Here is a 22,962-nt window from a genome sequence, read left to right on the forward strand (position 1 = left end):
ACAAGATAAGTTGTATTCAAAACTGGTCGAACAATTCTGACATATAAAATTTTAAAAGGCGACAAGAAAGGTAATGTAGTACATCTTCCATGGATAACATTAGACACCAAAGAAGATCTTGATATGTCATTCATATTAAAATGTTTGCAGTTTTCTGTTTAACAAATCGGGCGGCACGGTGGCGCAGTGGGTAGCGCTGCTGCCTCGCAGTTGGGAGATCTGGGGACCTGGGTTCGATTCCCGGGTCCTCCCTGCGTGGAGTTTGCATGTTCTCCCCGTGTCTGCGTGGGTTTCCTCCGGGGGCTCCGGTTTCCTCCCACAGTCCAAAGACATGCAGGTTAGGTGGATTGGCGATTCTAAATTGGCCCTAGTGTGTGCTTGGTGAGTGGGTGTGTTTGTGTGTGTCCTGCGGTGGGTTGGCACCCTGCCCGGGATTGTTTCCTGCCTTGTGCCCTGTGTTGGCTGGGATTGGCTCCAGCAGACCCCCGTGACCCTGTGTTCGGATTCAGCGGGTTGGAGAATGGATGGATGGATGTTTAACAAATCACCGGGACAAACATTTGAAAAAGTCGGTTTATTTATTAGAGTGAAAGAAATGATATTCACTCACGGGCAGTTACGATGTAAGTCCTAACACGGAATCAGAATTCAATGCGATATTGATGAAAAGTTAATTCCAAATATTGTTTTTACTGAAGTTTTGCAGTAAAAGTGTAAGTTTAAAAAGTACAGTATTTGCGTGTTACTATCAAAGCCAAACAGAATGAACATGTATAACGCAACGAATACCTCTAACACAACATGAAACATAATTTTCCTTCAATTTATTACGTTTTACTATTTTTTACTATGGTTAATTACTCACTAATGTAAAATAGTTACTTCTATTATGCATATGTAACAATTCCCATGGAAATAACAATCTTTTTAAATTGTACATCCGCTTCCCCATACGTGAGTGGCAGAACCACGAAGTGGCTAATGCGTAGCACCCGCCAAGGGGTTGGCGAGAGAAGCGAGCAGGGGGCAGAACCCTCTAGTTAATGATATAATAATGCTGACATCATAAATAGGATTTTCACTGCTGGGTGGCATCATTTTGCACTTGTTTTTCATCACCACAGGTATACTTTATTTAACAGTAATGTCCATCTCTACATATCACTGTAAAAGATGACATCTCAGTCATGTGACCATCCAAACGTTTGGATATTGCAGGAGATTTCTCGTGCTTTCTGTTCAGAGATGTAATGCTATCTATTGTTTTGAATTTTGTTTAATGTATTTTTGATTCTTTTAAACTACATTTTGCACTTTGGTAAACAGATACTTTTGTTTTTCAGTATTTTCTATTTGAACCGTTCCCTCTGACCAAATTTAGGGCATCTTCACCTTTTGTTTACAAAAGGTGACGCAAAGGCTGATGTCACACTACCCAGCTTTGAATGAGAAAGCATATTACACTTAAAGCCTGCGGTTGCTGGATCTCATTGCTTACAGGGGAATGATGAAGTAAACATCTCCCTCATGACTTTTCAGCAGTTTTAAATTTCCAAAGAATCATGGCCATGACACAACCTGACCGCAAGTTAACATGCTGCCTGACAGCCCCAGCGGCTGTACGCATATTTTGCAGATATATAGCGAGTTTAGCTGCAGCCTCAACCTGACTTTTTCCTTTTTCCAATCTATTGTTGTATGACAAACATTAGACATTGAACAGATAAGATTTGATTTGTTTTCTCTGGTCCAAAATACCCACTTTTCTTCTTTTCTTGTGGTCACATTGTATGCACTGCACTTCCACCTGAGCACTATTTTCTTAAACACATAGTATTACACATTATTTTGTCACGGCTTGTTGTCGCTTGTGACACTGGGAATGTCATATTGCACAAGGAACTGTCATAGACATGCGCCACAACTCGCTGAGATTATGTAACTGAAGTCTGTTTTTTTTATCAGAGATCTAACTTGGTCTTGAAGGTCCAGGCCAATTAAATGAGATGTGCCTTTCAAATTTAAAATATTTACTTACAGAAAGAACCGAAAAGAAAAGGTAGGCACTACCCCATACTGGGCACTACTACTACTGTGTGCCTGGGTTTTCAGCTTTCTCACAGGAAGACCACAGGTGGTGAGTGTTGGTAGTGATGCCTCCAGCATCATCACACTCGATACAGAGGCACCACAAGGCAGTGTACTCAGCCCTCTACTCTACACTCTCTGCTCCACGGCCTCTATACTCACGACTGCGTGGCCACACTCCTCCAACTTCATCATCAAATTGGCTGATGACAGAGTGGTGCTGGGCTTCTTCTCCAACAATGATGAGATGGAGATAGAGATACATAGAGGGAGTGAACTACCTGGCATTGTAGTGTCAGAAGAACTACCTCCAACTGAATGCCAGCAAAACCAAGGAGTTGGTGGTGTACTTTGGTAGAAGACAGCAGCAGTCCTATACCCCTATCAATGTCCACGGGATCGCAGTGGAGAGGGTGAGCAGCTTCAGACATCTGGGCATTCATGTCACAGAGGATTTGATATAGACTGATCACATTCAATCCCTCCAAAAATGTGAGGCAACGTCTTTACCATCTTAGACAGTTGAGGAAGTTGTGGGTTTCTCCAGTGATCCTGAGGACTTTTTACTCTGGTACTGTAGAAAGTGTCTTGACTCAGATCATCACCTCCTGGTTTAGGAACAGTTATGTACGGGACATTAAGGAACTACAGAGAGTGATCCGGGCAGCGGAATACTGCACCAGATCTAATCTGCCAATCTCTGCAGGATATTTTATTGTTTTTATAGCAGGACCAGAGCAACTAGGATCATCAGAGACTCATCACTCCCCAGTAACTACCTGTTTGACCTGCTCAAATCAGGCCAACGGTTTAGGAGTATTATGGCCAGAACAGAGAGACTCAGGAGGAACTTTGATCCACTTCTTAACCTGGACATGCCATCACAAATTTTTTTCAAATGTTCATAAACACAAACTGAATTCTCTACCTCATTGTTTCTCATCTACCACCATGTCATTGAAGTCCATTTTAACCAGCAATCTAGCACACTGCACTTTACAGACCATACAGTAGATGTTCTATTCTGTACCATTTGCACACAGCACCGTCCTTGTTTAAAATTGTAAAGCTTTGGATATATACAGTACATTTCCCCTATATATTGTAGCACCTTAGTTCTACCCTTTTAAGTTTCTTTTTATTAATTAAAATTTCTTCTTTCTTTTTTCATTTAAATTTCATTTAATTTAAATGATCTATTTGTTAACTTATTGTACAGTCTCATGGGCCGATTCAGGGCACATTTCACTTGAATCTTGAAATGCTTTTGGGAGTTTTTCCTCATTGGATTGTTTGGCTGGTATGATGTCATTCAAACAATCGGTGCTTGTAGAAACCTTTAATCGGCCACCTAAAGCAAAGTTCTGCTTTTATTACTGAATTGTCTGATTTGGTATTGGTTGTCACTGCAGGATATTACTGAATCATTCTGATTTGGGAGTTAATTTACACTTTAACAACAAGGTTGAATTAAGTGTCATGGAATTTATTAATGTAACACTGCATATTCTTTTGGTTTTATTTAACCCGTTTCTAGGCCAGCTCCCTAACATTTCCATATATTCCACCTAGTTAAATTACAGGATATCAGTGCTGTTGTGTCATGTCTACTGGATATAGTTGTGTCTGATCACTACTGTATCTTTTTTAATGCAATGATTATAGTAGGTAAGAAGAGAACAGAGCAGTCTTATAGCAGCACTACTTATATTTTCCACAACTCCCAGCAGCCTTGGTAGTATTTCATCATTGGGCAGCTTCACTGTTTGGAATTAGGCACACTATTCAAAATGGAGCCAAAAAGATTCCGAAGGGACTGTGATCAACTGTCTGTATTTGTATCTGCACATCACACACACACACTATTGCAGGGGTCCCCAACTCCGGTCCTGGAGGGCCATAGTGGCTGCAGGTTTTCATTCTAACCCTTTTCTTAATTAGTGACCTGTATTTTGCTGCTATTAACTTCTTTTGAATTAATTTTCATTGACTTGCTCTTGAAGACTCAGACCCCTTAATTGTTTCATTTTCCTTAATTAGCAGCCAAACAATAATGAGATATAAAATGAACCAAAACATGACCAGCAAAATTGTGTCCATCATACAATATCTGAATACAAAGAAAGGCGAAGGTCTCAGGAATGTTGATCTGCTCAGGTCCTCAAACCATGTTAGCAGTGTTTATAGAAAAAATAAAATCAACAATTTCTGAAATGTATGTTATTGCACAATGAGAGCAGCAACGAGCCGTGGAATTAAACAACAGGTTTAATTAATGACAAGCATCAGAGCCTAATTGAGCAGCTGGTTGGAGTGAAATTGGTTGGAATTTGAGGCCCTGACTTAGTTGGTCTTCTGTTGGCTCACTCACTTCACATTTCACTTCTATTTGGGTACCATTTGAGGTAAGAAATCAAGCAATTCAGAGGAACAGTGAAGAAATTCTGGGGAACAAATCTTAAAGAACAAGTCCATTAAAATGAAAGGAAAATGAGTTAATTAGCAACAAAAACAGGTCACTAATTTAAAAAAGGGTTAGAATGAAACTCTGCAGCCAATGGTGCCCTCCAGGACTGGAGTTGGGGACCCCTGCACTATTGGATTACAACTAAACACACGATGGATTACAGTTTCTTCTGGGTGTATGCATTGTCCTGTGCCTGCTTATCCATGTAAATTTGTCTTGGTTGGATAAATGTTTGTCTGTGGAGTAGTGATGAGTGAACTCCATGGTGTTCGTTTTGCCTCGAGTTCAGAGAAATCATGGAAGTGTTCGTGAATATTGCTGAACTCGGCGAAATGCATTGAAGTCAAAAGGGAAGGACTAACTGAACTATTTTGGATTATAATGGTGCAATCACCTTTAAAGTGTCCTTGAGGGCTAAGGAAACGCCTGCCAACTATGCTGGACCGATTGTTGTGGCCAAAAACGTGACCTGAGCTGTGCAGCAGCAGTGCCAACCGCTGCACCACATTGCCTCAGTGAGATCAAAATAGAAAGCACGCAGTCTGAGACGGACAATCATATATTTAACAAGGTTTCAACTGCATCCCTGTGTTCTTCTTGAAGGATTTATTTTAAAGTAATAGATGGGATCCACTATGCTAATTTATTTCATAATTTTAAACACTTATTTGTATGTCCCCTCTTAATCTTCAACTAGAAAGCTTCAACTCCTTCTGCCTCTCCTCATAGCTCATACCTCTCAGTCGCAGAATCAGCCTAGTCACTCTTCTCTGGACTTTCTTTAGTGCTGCTATATCTTTTTTGTAATATGGAGACCAAAACTGCACATAATACACCAGATGAGGGCTCATTAGTGAGTTATATAACTTAAGTGCAACCTCCCTTGACTTGTACTCTGCGCCTTGTGCTATACAATGTAACATCCTATTAGCTTTCTTTATTGCTTCTGGATGTAGACAGTGAAGAGTCCACTATGACATCTAAGAACTTTTCATAAGAGGTAAATTCACATTTCCGACCTCTCGCTGAGTATCCAAATCTATCATTTCAGCATGTTACACTTTACATTTAATTGCATACAATTTCCTCTGCAACAAATCGGTCCACATCCCTCTGTAACAATTTATCTCATTCTGCATTATCTGCCCTTCCACTTAGTTTGGTATCATCTACAAACCTCACCAGCTTACTGATTATTCTGGGTGGAAATGAGGGACCAGCTCTGAATGTAAAGTCCTTTGCAGGGCACAATTAAACACATCCATGGCAATTGGTACTGTGGACGATCACTTAGACAAGACAGCAGGTGTGGTCATATAGCAGCTTTATTTTCTCATCGTCACAGTGAGCAGGTTTCAGAAAAGCAGGCAATCAATATTACATGACAGCATCAGGGCTCTTCTGAACAACTGTTTGTTGGGTGGGGCAAAGTTTTTATACCCCTAGAATGTGTGATTTAATATTCATTATGAAATACAACAGTCGACACTTTTATTTTACACAATCCTTGAGCCTCTTTAACGCCCATTTTGTAACTTGATTTTCTTGGCCCCTTTGTTATGGCGTTCAGATGTAAACTAAGGGAAAACGTGATAAGGCAGTCTCAGTGTGGAATGCTTAGACCTTGAGTCCTTTTGACAAATATTTTTCTGTTTGCTCAGCAAAGCATGTTTTTAAAGCTTACTTCTGCTTAACTCCTTAAACAAGGATTAGTACAAGGGAACGAAAAGAACATTCATCTTCCACAGTACTCAGAGAAAACTCCCATCAGACAATCAGGGACCGCCCAGGTATGAATCTTAGTCTCCGTAGCAGACTGGTTAATTACCATCAATTTGCCACTGTACAGGACCCTTATTGTTTGGTAGAGCAGATGTTAGTTTCTGTATGAATTTTGCACGCTTTCTCTAGAGCTATGTGGGCTTTTTTCTCCTACATCTCAAAGGTGTGCATGTGTTAGCCTAACTGAGTGGTTCTGAAATGGCCAGGAGTCATAGGTCAATGGGCCCTGTCATAGGTTTTTGCCCTGTCTGATGTTGGCCCCTGCCTTATGCCAATGCTGCTCGGATATTCCCCAGTCCTGATCTAGATTAAACAGGTTTGAAAATGGATGGATTACTTTGAAAATGACTTGACAAAGGTTGTTCCACTGTCTGTATTTTAGGCTAAAAGAGTGTAAAAACAAATCATTTTAAATGAAGTTTAAATGTAAAAAAAAAACAAAGCCCCCTTTTCTATAAAAAGACACATCTGTGAAAGGCCAGACTGTTCTGTCTCTTTCTCTTTGCATTTATCACACCCATTGAGCTAAAGTTACACAAACACAAGAGCATGAAGAGCGATCAGCTGTCTTTCACATCCTCTGTTCGTCCTTCCTCATTGGCTGATTGTACTGAGGGGCAGTGCTGCATTTGAGAAGAGGCTTAGTGCTGACCACTTACTGACAAAGCACAAAGACGTAGGCCGGCCTGGGGCTCCTACTGGCACGCTGGATGAGAATCACACAATGGATTCAGCCTGCAGGCCAGCTTCACGCATCTTGGTATCTCAGGTCAGTGCTGTCATTACATTTGAATTTATAAGTAAATACGATTTACATCGACCAGCCACAACACTGAAAACACTGACAAGTAAAGTGAGTAACATTGATTATCTCAAAACAACAATCGGCAGGGGAACAGTCAATTCTTGAAGGTGATGTGTTAGAAGCAAGAAAAATGGGCAAGTGAAAGGATTTGAGTGACTTCAACAAGAGCCAAATTGTGATGGCTTGAAAACAGAGTCAGTGCATCTCTAAAATGGCAAGTCTTGTGGGGTGTCCCCATTATGCAGTGGTTAGTACCTTCCAAAAGTGGTGCAAGGAAGGACAACTGATGAACCGGCACAGTGTCATGGGTCCGCAAAGCTCATTGACTGAAAGTTAGTCTGTTTGGTCTGATCCCACAGAGGAGCTACTGTAGCACAAATTGCTGTAAAACTTAATGCTGGCCATGAAAAAGGGTATCAGAACACACGGTGCATCGTAACTTGAGTGGTCTGAGTGCCCATGCTGACCCCTGTCCACTGCTAAAAGTGCCTACATTGGGCACATGAGTGTCAGAACTGGACCATGGAGCAATGGAAGAAGGTGGCCTGATGTAATAAGTCACTTTTCTTTTAGAACATCTGGATCATGGTGGATGTGCATTGTTTATGTGGGGAAGTGATTGCAGCAGGATGCACTATGGGAAGAATTCAAGTTGGTGGAGGCAGTGTGATGTTCTGGGTATTGTTCTGCTAGGAAAACGTGGGTTCTGGCATTCAAGTGGATATTACTTTGACATATATCACCTACCTAAAGATTTTTGCAGACCACACACACCTCTTCATGGCAAAATTGTTCACTGTAATGGCAGCGGCTTTTTTCAGCAGGATAATGCACCCTACCTCACAGCAAAAATTGTTCAGGAATGGTCTGTTGATCATGACAGAGAGTTCAAGGTGTTGACTTGACCTTCGAATTCTCCAGATCTCCACCTGGAATGCTAGTAAAACAAGTCTGATCCATCAGGGCCCCACCTCCCAACTTAAAGGACGTAAAGGCACTTGCTGCTAATGTCTCAGGGCCAGATGACACAGGACACCTTCAGAGGTCTTATGGTGTCCATGGCTCAATGGGACAGAGCTGTTTTTGGTGGCAGACCTACGCAGTATTAGGCGGGTGGTTTTAATGTTGTGGCTGATCGGTGTGAGAGAAAATAAGAGTGAGAATATACAGTAGATCAAATCCTGTGGATGTTTATAATTTGTCTTTCAGTTGTAAAATGTTGAGAGTTCAGATTAATTGATGTTTTTATTCTGACGGACTACTATGGCAATGAAGAGCAGCTCATGTTGATTTAGAGAAGCCTGAGGTCAGTGTGGACATCAGCTTATAATGTAAAGGTAAGAGGGTCCAGTTTTCTTACAGAGTAGGAAGGGAGTGAGTTGAGAGCCATGGTGTTGTGTCCAGTATCCAGGATATGTGTGATCAATCATAGAATGTTTTGGACTGGCAGCATGGAGATCAGCTTATGGAAATGCATGGACCACAGTGTGGATGGACATCATCTCATATCTATTTGTAGAATGGGATTGTGCAGTTGAAGCTTCAGTATTTGAAATGAGCAAGTGAATGTCATCTTGTATTCAGCCAGGGGTTAGAGATTGTAAGTGAATTTAATCTGTTGGAAAATTTTATCAACTGGTGTGAAAGTATGGCCAGGTGTGGTAGTATGGAGATGACCTCATGGTAAGGCATGGACTAAAGTGTAGATGTCATCTTGTGCCCACTTCCAGAATGAGACTGTGTCCATCCACACAGCCTGAGAAGCTGGAGGTTTTCATTTTGTGCAAAGACAGTGGACAAGCTGGGACTGGTAGTGTGTAGCTGTGCTTATGCCAGTTGTGTCAAGGCATTGGTGAGCATTTGGATATCAAAGAGTGCCAAACATGAGATGATGAAAGTTAGATTGGCTCCATCATGGGGTCCCAGAGCTGAAAGTGGACAAGTCAGCTTGTTTTCAGGTTTGAGTTTGGATGTCATCTTTCATTTGAGTGAAAGTGTGAAGATCTCCTTGCATCCAGGCAGTGAGGTCAGGGTTACAGTTTGAGGGTCACATTGTGCAAAGTCCGAGATCAGCTGTGTTTAGTCACGGTGGCTGGTAAAGTAGATGATGGCGCTGCTGATGAGACGGGGAAGAAGGTGAAGAGAACTGTGAGCCCATTTTCAGAAGCCAGAGATGTGAGCATAAAGATCAAATTATCGCCACTCTGATAATCACTCTGATAATTCTGCATTGTAGGCCACATCAATCTGAAGGATGAAGTCTGCTACTTTGGTTTTATTCATCATTGGCTTCCATGTGTCTCTGGCTTTCAAGATTTGTGCCTTTAATGTTAAAAGCTTCGGAGAGGCCAAAGCGGCTAACAAACAAGTTATGGACATTTTGATTAAGGTGGGTTTCCACACAGCATATTTAATTAGTCGTCATGCTAAGTTTGCTGTCCTCCACAGGATGTCTTCTTGATAAGATTAAAGTTTCAAGTAGCTACCTCCATGTTTGCCTTGGTGGCAGAGCTGACTGTGTGTCAATCTGGTGACAAGTTTTGATGGTCATACATCTTAGGCAACGTCCACACCTGTACATTTTCATTTAAAAATGCAGACATTAATCTCAGTTTTTGTCTTTTGTCCACACAACCGCCGCATTTTTAACCCTTGAAAACAGAAAGTTATGTAAATGCTCTCCAGAACTGTATACTTCTGAAAACGCAGTCTCAGCGTTGTAATGTGGACTGGTGAAAACGCAGACTTTTGAAAACGTAGACTCTAATCAGACTCTGAACTGCTTGTGCTTATTGTGTAGCCCTTCCCTGATTGGATCCTGCTTCTACGATGTCTCAGTCTGTGAATGGCCACCCTTCCCAGGAGAAAACCACATTCTAACCATGGTGGTCAAAGTGGAGTTGTTTTCCATGGTACTTGTGTTGCTTGCCTGTATGCATCTAAATTGGGTTGTGTACAGTTTGAATTCTTCATAAATGCACATATAATTTACTGATCACTACAGTTTTGTAATAAGTCTTGTGGCTTACAGCCTCACCAATGCGCAAATGCCCAGAGTAGGCAAATGTTTACGTCATGAGCATTTTTGGTCACTTTAGTGTGGATGAAGATTATTTTATAAATGATGTGAAAACCCTAGTGGTAATTGTTATATTGAACAAATATTTTAAATGAAAATGTAGTACAGTGGATGTAACCTTAGTTTAATATCCTCCAGTAACTATCACTAGCACTGAAGTGGCAGTTTTATGTCACAATGGCAGGTCAGGTCAGGTCAGGTTGGGGAGCATGCACTGGTACAGCACCCACCACATGATCCTGGTTGGCAACTCCTCAGGCAGACACGCGGTCCAGTCCTACCCTCCGGAAATGACCATCTATCTGCCGCAGCCAGGTGTTACATGGGCATCCCCTTGGCCCGGTCCAGACACTTGGGTTCTGTGAGTTGGATCACCCTCAGGGAATCGCCCCACGTAGCTGTAGTGCTGTGACAAGGCAGGTAATGTGCCTCATTTAGGAGTCAGTGAGTAACCACTCATTTGACACAAAGTCAATCCAGTGGTACCCAAGGATTCTCCAAAGAAACACAGCACTGAAGGAGTCCAAAATCAGTTCACAATGACCAAAGTGAAATATTGCAACATCTGTCCAATTATCGTCTTCTAGAAAAGGTTCCAGTTCAGCCAGAGTTCTAGAGATCCACTGTGACGCCACATCAGTATGTTGGGGTTCTTCAGCTCAGATTGCAATTATTTCTTGCTGAAGGTAGAGCCTGAATAAATGGATCTGCAATTCCAGTTCCTTCTGTTGCCATGCTGAAGATGTTCCCAATTATTTCTGTTTTGTTTATCACAATTTATTTTTCATATTATTCATATACTCTATTGTTAGCAAAATACCGTGCAGAAATAAATGCAAAGTATAAAGTGGCATCAAATATTTAGGGCAAAAGCCACATAAAACTTCAAGAAAACAAATCGCTCATAGCTATTCATACTTACAGTGCCTACAAAAAGTGTTCACCCCTTGGAATTTTTCACATTTTGTTGTGAATCACAGTGGATTTTGTTTTTTCAACATAAAGACTTTATATGTTAACAGATCCTTGCAAAGTGGTCCGAATTAGTTCAATAAAATCCCCCCAAATAACTAATTGCATACTGTAAGTATTCACACCCTTCAAGTTAGTATTTAGTTGATGTACTTTTGTCGGCCATGACAGCCTCATGGGTGTCTATCAGCCTTGCACATCTGGCCATCTTTTCCCAATATTTCTGCTGCTCAGGCTCTGCCAGGGTACATGGTGTTAGTGAGTGAACAGGCCTTATCAAGTGCAGCCACAAATTCTCAATTGGAATGACATCAGATAGACTCTGACACAGCCACTCCAGGACATCAACATTGTTGTTTTTAAGCTATTCCTGTGTAGTGTTGGTTTTATGCTTGGGGTTGTATTCTTGCTGGAAAACAAAGCTCCTGAGGTGTGGGGTTCTCCTCCAGGATTTCCTGGTATTTTGCCCGAGTTCATTTTACCATCACAAACCTTCCAGGTCCTGCTGCACAGAAGCATCCCCAATGACACGAGGGTGCAGCCACCACAACGCTTCATGGTGGGGAGGGTGTGTTTTTGATAATGGGCAATGTCCAAACATGGCATTTACCCTGATGTCCAAATTGCTCAATTTTGGTCCCCCTAAACCAGGGGTCAGCAACCTTTCAGTGGTATCATGCCAACCCTATGTTACAATGTTATTCCACATGCCGACATAATTCTACCAATTTTGTTATAGATAATATCAAAATTGGTCTGCTTATAATGGGCTTCAAAAGTATATGTAGATTCTGACAAACTCTAGCCAAGATGTTGTGTGTGTGTTTTTTTAAATGGTGACTTTCTCTTTGCCACTCTCCCATAAAGCTGTGAATGGTGAAGCGTATGGGCACAGATGTTGTCACTCACTGTAGCTTGTAACTCCTTCAGCACTATCACAGTTCTCTTGGTAGCCTCCCTCGCCAGTCTTCTTCTTGCACGATTACATTTTTCAGAATGTACACCTCGCCAATCTGTTGCACTGTAGCTTGTAACTCCTTCCCAGTTAACACGGGTCTCTTGGTGGCCTCTCTCAGTAGTCTTCTTCTTACATGATTTTGTGGACAGCCTGCTCAAGGCAGATTTACAGCTGTGCCAGGCTCTTTTCACTTCTTAATGATTGATTTTAATTGACTCCAAGTGATATTCAGTAACTTGGATATTTTCTTATCTCCATCCCGATTTGTGCTTTTTCAATCCCATTTTCGCCTGCTGTTGCTTGGAGTGTTCTTTATCTTCAGTGTGCAGGAGAGCCCACCATACTGACTCATCTTAAGCAGGACCTTCCAGGCACAGATGGATTTGTACAACAGTCAATTGAAACCCCCGACAGGTGATCTCCATTGAACATCTAAAACCAGTGATGATTCAAGGGTGTCATATTAAAGGGGCTGAATACTTAAGTGATCTATTATTTTGCTTTTTACATTTCTAATTAATTTAGGCAACGTTGCAGAGACCTGTTTTCACTTTGACATTAACGAGTCTTTTTCTGTTGATTAAATAAGTCCACTGTGATTGAGTGTTGTACAAACAATAAAATGTGAAAGGGGTGAATATGTACTTTTTATAGGTACTCTATGCCATTAAGGTCAGCCTGCTGGCATTGCCATACTGGTTACGGGTAAGGGGTGTTGTATCACCACCAGTGCTTTACAGATTTTTTGTTTTTTTACTTCTCTGGACTCTGCAGATCATTTCTCGCTGTGACGTGTGTCTGATTCAGGAGGTTCGAGACTCCAAAGGCGAGGCTGTCCGGGTGCTCATCGAGGGGCTAAACAGGTAAAACGACCAGCCTGAATAGCTGCAGTGGAGAATTGTTGATGTCCAAGCGTGCTTCACATGATCAATGACCTTGTTTATGTGTGTGGTTGCCATTTTTAGGTTTGATAAGTTGCACAACTACACCTTTTTGGGGAGCGAGAGGCTCGGCCGGAACTCCTACAAAGAGCAGTATGTCTTTATATTCAGGTAACGTCTTCACACCCAACAGATTCTTGAAACTGTCTTTTATATCTTACATGCAGTCAGAGTTTGGAGATGAAAAGAAGATACGCTCATAAGCCTTCATGACAGATATGTTCTATGGGTAGTCATCCATCCATAATAAAATACTTTCTGCTTTTGGGATTAAGAGCATTTAACTGGTGGATTGCTTGCTTTATTTAATAGAATATGTCCATGTAGCTGAAAATCATCAGTGTGTTAGCTTGGAGTTTTATAAAGAAGTGAATAATACTGTATTCTAGTCAAAGTAGCATAATAATGGAGGTAGTGATGTGCAGATTGTTAATGTGAAATGCAAAGCGACCGGTGACTTCTACTTAGACCTCTCTGTCACAGGAGTGATGTGGTGCAGGTCCAAGCCTTCTATCAATATCCCAGTACCACAAAGGGGGACTCGGACACTTTCTCCAGAGAGCCTTTCATCGCATGGTTTCACTCACCACATACCGGTTAGTTCAAGAAAATGGCCCTCAGTGATTGCTAAAATGTCACTGAGATTAGTAGAAGCTTTATTTGTTAAAAATGAGAAAGCTTTTCAGGAATAGGAAAGATATTTAAATATAATCCAGTCTTCCAGCATTGTGGCTTCTACTGCAAAGGTCCTCAACCTTTTCTCCAACTGTTTACTCCAGCAAAATGTTTGTAAAAGAGCACTACAGATTCAGAGCACTAAATGCTGCTTTAAAAACGTTTGGTGTTATTCAGCAGACCACATATCGGAAGCTGTGGGTGAGACAAGGATTGCGTTTAACTGTCCTCTAGGCCAGGGGTTCTCGACGTCGGTCCTGGGGAGCCCCTGTGGTGGCAAGTTTTTTGTTCCAACCAGCTTCTGTTTTTAATTGGACTCCTGGGGTAATTAAGTGAACTGTTATTTCCCAGATTCTGTGTTTGGGAACAATATAGAAATTAGAAAACTAAGTTTAATAAAAGAAAATATTAAAATGTAAAAGAAGTTATATGGGAATAATGTATGTTTTTTCTTTTTAACAATATTTACATCTTGATGTTCATTGTTTTTCCAGGTGTTCTAATCGTTTAATTAATCCATTGTTTTCTAATTAGTTGGTCTAACACTAAAGTAGTTGCAGCCTTTCATGATTCAGTGTCATTTGCCTGGGTGTCTGCTCTGCTCATTTTTAATTGTCATTATTAAGGTGCAATGAAGGGAGCAAACTGCACAGAGAAAGGGCAAAATATAATGAAAGCAACAAAAGTGAGTTAAGCATTTAAATCTATAGCAAAAGCAGAATTATTTCTATATGTCTTATAAATGTAAAAATCATGCTTCTGTTTTCTCTTAATGAACAAGATAAAAAAAATATCAGCTAATTAATTGAGATCAGTGTTGTCAGTTGTCACCGATTATGAATCTGGTTGAAGCAAAAACCTGAAGCCACAGTGGGCCCCTAGGACCGCCTGTGAGAACCCCTGGTTTAGATTTCTTATTATGGAGACACTCTATTCATATTTCTCCATATTACCTTAAAGATGTTTACATCTTAGAATGTGAGCCTCTGTTAACCACACACTGCCTGCAATGTGTATTTAGGATGCCATGAACTGACACACAACTTTTACTTTTTCAGCAGTGAAAGACTTTGTTCTCATTGCACAGCACACTTCTCCAAAGGATGCTGTCCGAGAGATTGATGAGCTGTTCAAAGTCTTTGAAAGTGTGAAGGAGCGCTGGAAGACACAGGTCTGATTTAAATGAATATGTGCATATGAAAACACCTTTAACCTTAAAAATGTTTTAGAAGAACTCTTCAAATATTTAGGTCCAATTTGGCAGAACTTTTCATGTTTGAACAAAAATCATCTTGGAAGCATCATATAATAAAAGCAGCACCACCTCCTAACTTGGCCCTCTTGGGTTTTATCCACAGAATATCATGTTTCTAGGGGATCTGAATGCTGCTTGCAGTTACGTTACTGCCAAGGACTGGGAAAGCATCAGACTGAGAAAACACCCCAACTTCTACTGGCTGATTGGGGATGAGGAGGACACCACAGTTAGCGAGAAGACACATTGTGCCTACGACAGGTCAGAATGCAAAATGGGAATCAGTCCAAGTTATCCAAGTTTAATTAACAGCAAAGTTAAGTCAAACTTAAGGCTCAATAAAATCTAAATTAACTTTAGGTGGTTTCAACTTAAACAAAAAAAAAGACAAAACCATGGCAAGCGTGATCAAACATCAGTTTCTTTCTCTCTTGTATATTACCAACAGGATTATAGTTCATGGGAAGGAGTTCCTCAATGGAATAATAGTAAAATCAGCCAAGCCATTCAACTTTAAGAAGAAATACAGACTTTCTGAAGACGACGTAGGTAGCTTTGTGGTGTGCTTCACAATTTACATTGATAGGCCAGCATGTATAGTTACTGCTTGGCAGCTCCAGATTGTGCAAGTCTCACACGAATGTCCGTAATTTACTAAGTTACTGAACATGACCTCAACAAAGTCTTTCAGAACCACTCAAATTAGTATAATGTGGTAATCAATTTATTATATAATATATAAAATTGTTTTCTTAAACCTATTAATGTCTTGACTACATGTATCTCAACTCAGTGTGACTGATGACTTCCTTCTTTCTGCAGGCTAAGGAGGTGAGCGACCATTTCCCAGTCGAAGTAGACCTGATAGCTTGTTCAAGAGGGCATCACCACAGTGAGCTCTGATATTGAGAAAAGAATGTTTTTGCTAAAGATTAGCATATACTGCTACTGAAGCAGATGGATACAACTTTGTAAGCTAAAGGTGAATTCATGAATTACCTTTTAATGAAAAGTAATATATTACTAAATGTACAAAGATTAAATTCCATATATATATATATATTTTATAAAATGTTAAGGCGTTCTGTCAAATTTACTGATGTGCTATTCATAATTGTTTAGTGAGAATGGGTGGGGAAGAACAAAGGGAGACATTTTGAATTTTTAAACCTTTTATTTGTTTTTGAAATTCACTGAAACTTAACTGTAGAAGTTCAACTGCTGTTGGCTGCTTAAGCAGCATGCAGGGCACGCCACCTGTCCAGGGGCCCACGGTTAGGGATGTACTTCACCCCGCAACCATCAGGAATCAGTCTCTTCTCAGCCATCATGTCATCAAAGTCACAAGCATTGAACTTGGTAAATCCATATTTCTTGGAGATATGAATCTGAACAGGAGGGCAAAAAAAAGTCAGTCATTCATTAACAACTGTTAACAGGTTGACAGCACTATATACATCTGCATGATTTAAAAACAACACAAGGGCCTAACCAAATGAAAAAACAACCTTTGTTTCAAAGGTCCCTTAAAGCACTTGGCATGATATGGCCAAGCACATACACAACCAGTGAGTTTGATGTCTGCAGCCTTTGCACACCAGTATATTACTTGCAAATATTCTGGTCGGCTTAATAAGCTGCAGTGGTATCTATTATGATTAATTTTAAACATAATGGTTTAGATACACACTCAAATGTAAAAGACTTTTTAAATTTAAGTCCGAGTTTGGAAATAAACTACTGCCCACCTTTTGTCGCCCTGGGAACTTGAACTTGGCACGGCGCAGTGCCTCAATGACATGCTCCTTGTTCTGGACCTTGGTTCGGACAGACATGATCACTTGGCCAATATGGACACGAGCCACTGTGCCCTGTGGCTTTCCAAATGCACCACGCATCCCTGTCTGGAGCCTGCAGGATAAAGATCTCCCATATTAGTTAATTTGTTTAACATGATGTATATGGATCACTTTAAGAGGCTTTTAAAAACAGACTGAACATCACTAGATTGCAGACAGAAAAAGTTTGTATATTAACTATATCTGGACGACTGCATCACCATTGTGTGCTACATATCTGTAAGCAAGGTACAAAGAAATTCTGCTACCTTGGTTTGGCAACATCATTGAAAAGCAATACTTTGCGCCATTAAAAGATTATTATGTTCAGTATGAAGATGTAGGTCTGAACCCTCAAACATATTTCACACAGACCTTTTCTAAATGTTTTAGAGAAAAGACTTTTCAATTCTTTCTAGTCTGATCTTAAAAAGTAGTAAAAGAAAGTTAATTCTGGGTTTTGCTGCAGACACAAACAGCATTAGTTAGTGCTGTTAACAACTCTAAATTATCTTGCAGTGCAGGAGACATCACAATCGTCATCCTTACACCCAGTTACAGCTTTACATAACAGGCTTCAGCAATACAATACATTCATGACAGAAATATTTACAACTGTGAGGGACCGTTCTACCATGACTTTTGTCCTACTTGCCTAAGATACAACAGATCAGTGGGACCACTACTTTAAATGGTGCAGACTATCCAAACAAAAAAAAAAAAAACTGGATAATAAATCTGCAGTGACGTTTAGTGAGCTGAAACAATGAACAGTAGTATAAATTAGAAAAAAAGGTATATTAAGACCTGAAGCTTTAATTTCACAAACTTCTATAAAACTCAGGTATTAGCTTTAACAGTGATGCAAACAATTGTTACCTTTACACACTAGCTGCTGTCCAGTCTCTTCAAAACATTACAACTAAAACCATAGTTCAAGTTGCTACATAACTTTACATCAACTACATAAAAAAAAAAAAAAAAAAAAAAAAAAAGCACAATCATGATACCCCAAAATTTTCACAATTTAAACAAACACATCAGCCTTTTACCAAAAACACTCTAAAAAGTGGAAGCCTTCCAAAACTGAGTTAATCTATTACAGAAGTGTTTAAATCCAGATCAGTGGTTTATTAGTTGAGCTGACAGGGGTGTCTAACTCCGGTCCTGGAGGGCCGCAGTGGGTGCAGGTTTTCATTCTAACCATCTCCTTAATTAGTGATCAGTTTTTGCTACTAATTAACTTTTGCCTTTGTTTTAATTGATGTGACTCAAGACCCCTTAGTTTCTTTGTCCTTAATTAACAGCCAAACAATAAGGTGACATAAAACAAGCAGCCACATGACCAGCTCCCCTGTGCCCATCACACAATAACTGAAAATAAAGAAGGGTGAAGGTCTCAGTAAAACAGACAATCAACAGTTTTGGAAATGTCTGCTGTGGCAGAACGAGAGCAGCAACAAGCCATGGAATTAAATGACAGGTTCAATTAACAAGAATCAGCAGCTCATTAAGAAACTGGTTGGAGTGAAATTGGTTGGAGTTTGAATCCCCAGTTTAATTGATAATCTGTTGGCTCGTTTCACGTCTAATTTCTGTTTGGCTGTCATTTAATGAAGAATCAATTCAGGGGACTGAATCCTTAAAACGGGGCTAAAGAAGTTAATTAGCAGTGAAAACTGGTCACTTGTTATGAAAAAGGTTAGAATGAAAACCTGCAGCCACTGCAGCCCTCCAGGCCTGGAGTTTGACACCTGTGGTTTTGCATAACCTCCTCAATTTGTTGATGTGGTTTTTCATTTTTTACTATTCTTTGACTTCAATGTGGCAATTAATGACCAACTCCTATTAAGATGCTATATGAAAAAAATAACCCCTTCTGGACTTTTAACTGGAGCTTTACACTGGGGGGGGAAATCACAAAGCTAACCAACTGACTTCTCAATTGTTTAACAAGATGGGGCAAGGAAATGAAGACAGTTGACATTATTTCACACACACACACACGTACATATAAACTCCAAAACAAATACGCATTAGCACTGCTTTATACAAGGATACCGATTTCTATTTACAGGTATAGTACATTGATTTGGTCATGTCATGTAAAGTTTTGAAACATATATAGCATTTAGGGTAAAGAAATGGGAAACCAGCTTTATGGAAATTCAATCAATCTTGAAGCTCTGGAAAAACAATATACTGCCACAGATGAAGCATTTTAGAATAACCAACCCAAATTTGAGTGAAAACCAGTTCTGAAACCATAACACTCAGATTATGTGTAGCTGCAGGATTGTAACCATTAAATCACAGTATTTATACAGATAATATAGATTATAAAAACTATTTGAAACTGTATTTAACTACCCAGGCCCTTCCAAGTCTGATTTAACAAACTAGCCAGCACTGCTGAAAATAGATCTGTATTAAACTTCTGCATTATTACTGCATGTGCTCAATGCTGCGGACCCCACTGAAAAAGCATAAAACAAGGATATTTTCTATGCATAAGTTTATTGTAATTAGCAAATCATTTGTCTAAACTATGATGACAATGCTGTTAAGAATAATGACTTACCTATCAGCTCCAGCACAGGATAACATTTTGTTGATGCGGATGACATGGAAAGGATGAAGTCTGACTCTGATGTGGAAACCATCCTTGCCACAAGTCTTTACCATGTACTTGTTGGCACAGATGCGAGCAGCTTCAAGAGCTGCAAGACAGAGTAACAAAGTATGTTACATTAAACCATAGCAGGCATAAAATCTTTAACATACACAATCAGCAACAATTCAAAGGGAGTACTGGAACTAGAAAGTGTTTCCCTGTAATTCAATATTTAACATTTTTCCACTGTGTCCAGGCAGCTAATCCACCTACATAAAAATGTGTCTATTCAGTTGCTATGCTTCTGTCATTCCAACAGATGCTGCATCACGAACACTGTTTTTATTAATAACATACCAAAATGGCATATAACCGATGTACAGGTTGCATGGTGCCTGCAAATGTTAACGCTAAAGTCTCTGGTTTACTCAGATTTCAACCCACCTTAAACAAATAGCACAGCTAGTATAAATTTAAAGCTAAAAGTTAACAGTTCTCATTCCAAGCAAACATGCTTCCAGTAATTCATTTTTCAAGTATCTCAATGGTCCCTTAAAGCACTAGGCACTACACAGCCAAGCACATACACAACCAATGACTTTTACTGTCTGCAGCCTTTGCACACCACCACTGGATTAACACTCAGTATGGTCGGCTTAATAAACTGCAGGAGTACAGATGACAAGTATCATTGTGCATTTGAGTTAATACTTGCCTTAAACAAGTTTTAAGAGATTTAAACCAAATTTGAAAGTTTTAGAAAATAAACATAAGCCACAACCATATAAAATGTATAACTTCAAGATACCTCTGCCAATATATGTCCATGCAATGTAAATTTTTGTTGAAATGTTTTGATATTGGTTTACATAGTTTTATATAAAATTTGGTAAAATCTAAAAACATGGCTCGTACCCTCAGATGAAAGCTGCTCATACTCATCAGATACCATGTGACCACAAAGGGGGAACTCATCTACCTTAGCCTTCTTCCTACCCAAGTCGAAGATTCGGATCTTTGGGTCTGAAATTCAAGGTATGTGATTAACATTAACTTGAATGTTTAAACTTGAGCTTTATAAAATAACTGACAAAATATAAATCAATTTCAGTTTAATTATGATGTTCTTTGTAACATGCCACCAAAGAACACATTTTAAATCTAAGGATCTGGCATTCACAGATATTTAACAGATGCTGAGACAAAGCAAATCTCTGAAAACAGTCAAAATTACCACACAGAAAAATTATATATTACAACTATTGATATCAAATTCCATTTAAAATATAATAGAATAAGAGTGTTTAACTACAGAAATAAACACTGTAATGATCTTCTTACCAGGCACACCCCGACAGAATCGAGACTTCGGGTATGGCTTGTTTTTACAGTATCTGTAACTGCAGAACAAAGACAAACTCATTAAAACGAAATGCGTAACAGTATGAAGATCAAAACAAACTATTACTCCAAACATTAGAACAAGAATTGGTGATACACACACACACAAAAAGATAAAACTAAATTTAGCAGCCTACAATATGCAAGTAAACTTTCCTTTAAATATTAGTATATCAACCATGAGATACATCCATGTGTGAACTTGAACCCACTGAAACTAAAAATGAAGGGAAATTTCTATAAAATGTCTCTCTTGGCAATTCTGTTCACTTTAAGAGATGTCCTTTTGAAATAATCTATTACACTATGGCCTTAAAAGTTACTGCCCAAAACAAACTGGCCACAAAATCTGGTGGTGGTTATTTTGGGCGATTAACAACTATAAAATTTTTTGACATCTCTTATAAACATCCACGTCAACGTGAGCACGACTACAAAGTATTTCACATTATAGTACACTACTACAGGTAAGATGCCATTGTTTCCATTGTTTAATTTGGAAAAGTGTGGATAAAGTATGCTTTGTACCATTAAATTAGCATAACTCCATTATCAATTGCAATAATATATGCCTATATGGACTTTAAAAGTTCCATATGTGAACTGTCAGGAGAACACATTCGCGGATAAAGATTTATATTCGCTAAATCAAATTCACCTCAATTCGGTTTATTTTTGCATAGCGTACTAAGAAAACTCAAGATTACACTGGCCAATCCGATCAACATGACGCCAGGTAATTTGGAGATTATGAACTACTGCTTAATTTATCTACGACACAAAACGTTTCGGTCAAATTTTGCCAAAGTTACAAAGATGCCAAAGAAACCAAACTGTAGTAGACGTACAAAATTCTTAAAACTTGTACGATTACAAACGACACACAACCCGATATTAAAACGTGTGCTGGCAAATACCGTTAAGCATTATTAAAATTGTTAAAAGAAACTCTTCAAAAATGTTTTTGGAAGTGAAGGCTTCTGGAGACAGCAGGCCTTATAGCAGCTGAGCGCACATGGCCGGCCTCTGCTGCCATTTCCAAGCGCCGGAGCACTGTCGCCTTCACGGCCCCAATTTTGAACTCACCAGCGGGCTGGTCGTCGGCCCATGGCTGCAATCTGCAACACAATAAAAGGGAGATGTTATTCGCCACCCGTGCCACTATTTCAAAAGCTTCTCTGTATAAAAAAAACCACTTTATTAACGTTTTATTTCACACAGTCTTACACACCACCACCCTTCACTTACTTAATGGAGGAAAAGAGGGAGGAGCCACACGGCGACGTCACTTCAACAAGCGGGCTCTCCAGGCGGAACTCCCCGTTTTACTTAGTTAAATCATTTTAACTTCCATTTTTATACATTTCTTTGTGAGTAAAGACTTTTACATAAAATTAATGTTAAAAATATTTGTAATTACTTAAACCTATGTCCTTGACCGATTTCCTTCCGGATGCCGGTAACCGTTCCCTGTGAAAGCTGGGATTTGTAGTCCTTGACGTAGTCAGTTTCTATTTCTACCATAGAGCCGGCTGTGCTTTTAACGATAAGCTGCAGTAATACTGCCACGTGTACAAAGCACAGTGAAATTTTTACTTATATCTGTGATTAAAATGAAAAATTTTTCGATAAACAAGAGCATATTAAAACACAAAACTTAATTTCAATCAATACAAAGCACACAATGGCTTACCTGATGTACCTCTTACTCCCGTTTGTGTATGCTGTGAAGTAAATAAGAGCAGGACAAATTTTTCTAGTGTAATGTAACATACATATTAAATGATTATTATTTAGGATAAGCCACCAAAGACACATTCATTAAAAAGAATAAGGTATGGGTGTGGGCCTGGGTGTTATATAGAAAAGGGACTCTGGCAATGTGCCACCCTGCTGTATGCATGCAAGGAGACATTGCAGTAAATTAAATTTTCTCCCTGGAAAATGTCCATACATACAGAGGTGGTGCACCTTGCTGAAAGGTGCTCTCAGTAGGTATACAGTATTTATTATTGGCGAATATCAGACCAAACCTCAGAAGCTGTTTGCAAGATGTACTTTCTGTTGCACTTTATGAAAAACAAAGA

At 39.6% G+C, this 22,962-nt stretch overlaps 2 protein-coding genes and 2 non-coding genes across 4 annotated transcripts; 1 reads left to right on the forward strand and 3 right to left on the reverse strand.

Moving 5' to 3' along the window:
• Window positions 1-9,190: 9,190 nt before the first annotated feature.
• Window positions 9,191-15,956, forward strand: dnase1l1l (deoxyribonuclease I-like 1-like). Its single transcript, XM_028814534.2, has 8 exons — window positions 9,191-9,531; window positions 12,926-13,014; window positions 13,117-13,203; window positions 13,576-13,688; window positions 14,826-14,938; window positions 15,126-15,283; window positions 15,471-15,567; window positions 15,845-15,956. The coding sequence occupies exons 1-8, from the start codon at window positions 9,397-9,399 to the stop codon at window positions 15,923-15,925; spliced, it is 873 nt and encodes a 290-aa protein (XP_028670367.2). The 5' UTR covers window positions 9,191-9,396; the 3' UTR covers window positions 15,926-15,956.
• Window positions 15,957-16,176: 220 nt separating this feature from the next.
• rpl10 (ribosomal protein L10) lies at window positions 16,177-22,098 on the reverse strand. The gene is made up of 6 exons (XM_028813243.2): window positions 21,962-22,098; window positions 20,816-20,874; window positions 20,390-20,497; window positions 19,442-19,580; window positions 16,771-16,933; window positions 16,177-16,410 (listed from the first exon to the last, which is right to left on the reverse strand). The coding sequence occupies exons 1-6, from the start codon at window positions 21,982-21,984 to the stop codon at window positions 16,255-16,257; spliced, it is 648 nt and encodes a 215-aa protein (XP_028669076.1). The 5' UTR covers window positions 21,985-22,098; the 3' UTR covers window positions 16,177-16,254.
• LOC114661438 (small nucleolar RNA SNORA70) lies at window positions 16,531-16,665 on the reverse strand. Its single transcript, XR_003717825.1, has one exon. It is a non-coding gene; the product is annotated as a small nucleolar RNA SNORA70 (small nucleolar RNA).
• Window positions 20,009-20,144, reverse strand: LOC114661439 (small nucleolar RNA SNORA70). The gene has a single exon (XR_003717826.2). It is a non-coding gene; the product is annotated as a small nucleolar RNA SNORA70 (small nucleolar RNA).
• Window positions 22,099-22,962: the final 864 nt, after the last annotated feature.

The sequence above is a fragment of the Erpetoichthys calabaricus genome, chromosome 11 (genome assembly GCF_900747795.2).
Source record: "Erpetoichthys calabaricus chromosome 11, fErpCal1.3, whole genome shotgun sequence".
NCBI classification, from domain to species: Eukaryota; Metazoa; Chordata; class Cladistia; order Polypteriformes; family Polypteridae; genus Erpetoichthys; species Erpetoichthys calabaricus.

Excerpts from the sequence above, each read along its gene's own strand:
- rpl10 (XM_028813243.2), bottom strand. The coding sequence starts at position 21,984 with ATGGGCCGACGACCAGCCCGCTG. Across the intron at positions 19,581-20,389 it reads TGAGCAGCTTTCATCTGAGG|CTCTTGAAGCTGCTCGCATC; the intron begins GTACGAGCCATG and ends TCTGTCTTGCAG. Across the intron at positions 16,411-16,770 it reads AGTTCCCAGGGCGACAAAAG|ATTCATATCTCCAAGAAATA; the intron begins GTGGGCAGTAGT and ends CCTCCTGTTCAG.
- dnase1l1l (XM_028814534.2), top strand. The coding sequence starts at position 9,397 with ATGAAGTCTGCTACTTTGGTTTTATTCATCATTGGCTTCCATGTGTCT. Across the intron at positions 13,689-14,825 it reads GTTTCACTCACCACATACCG|CAGTGAAAGACTTTGTTCTC; the intron begins GTTAGTTCAAGA and ends TTACTTTTTCAG. Across the intron at positions 15,568-15,844 it reads ACAGACTTTCTGAAGACGAC|GCTAAGGAGGTGAGCGACCA; the intron begins GTAGGTAGCTTT and ends TTCTTTCTGCAG.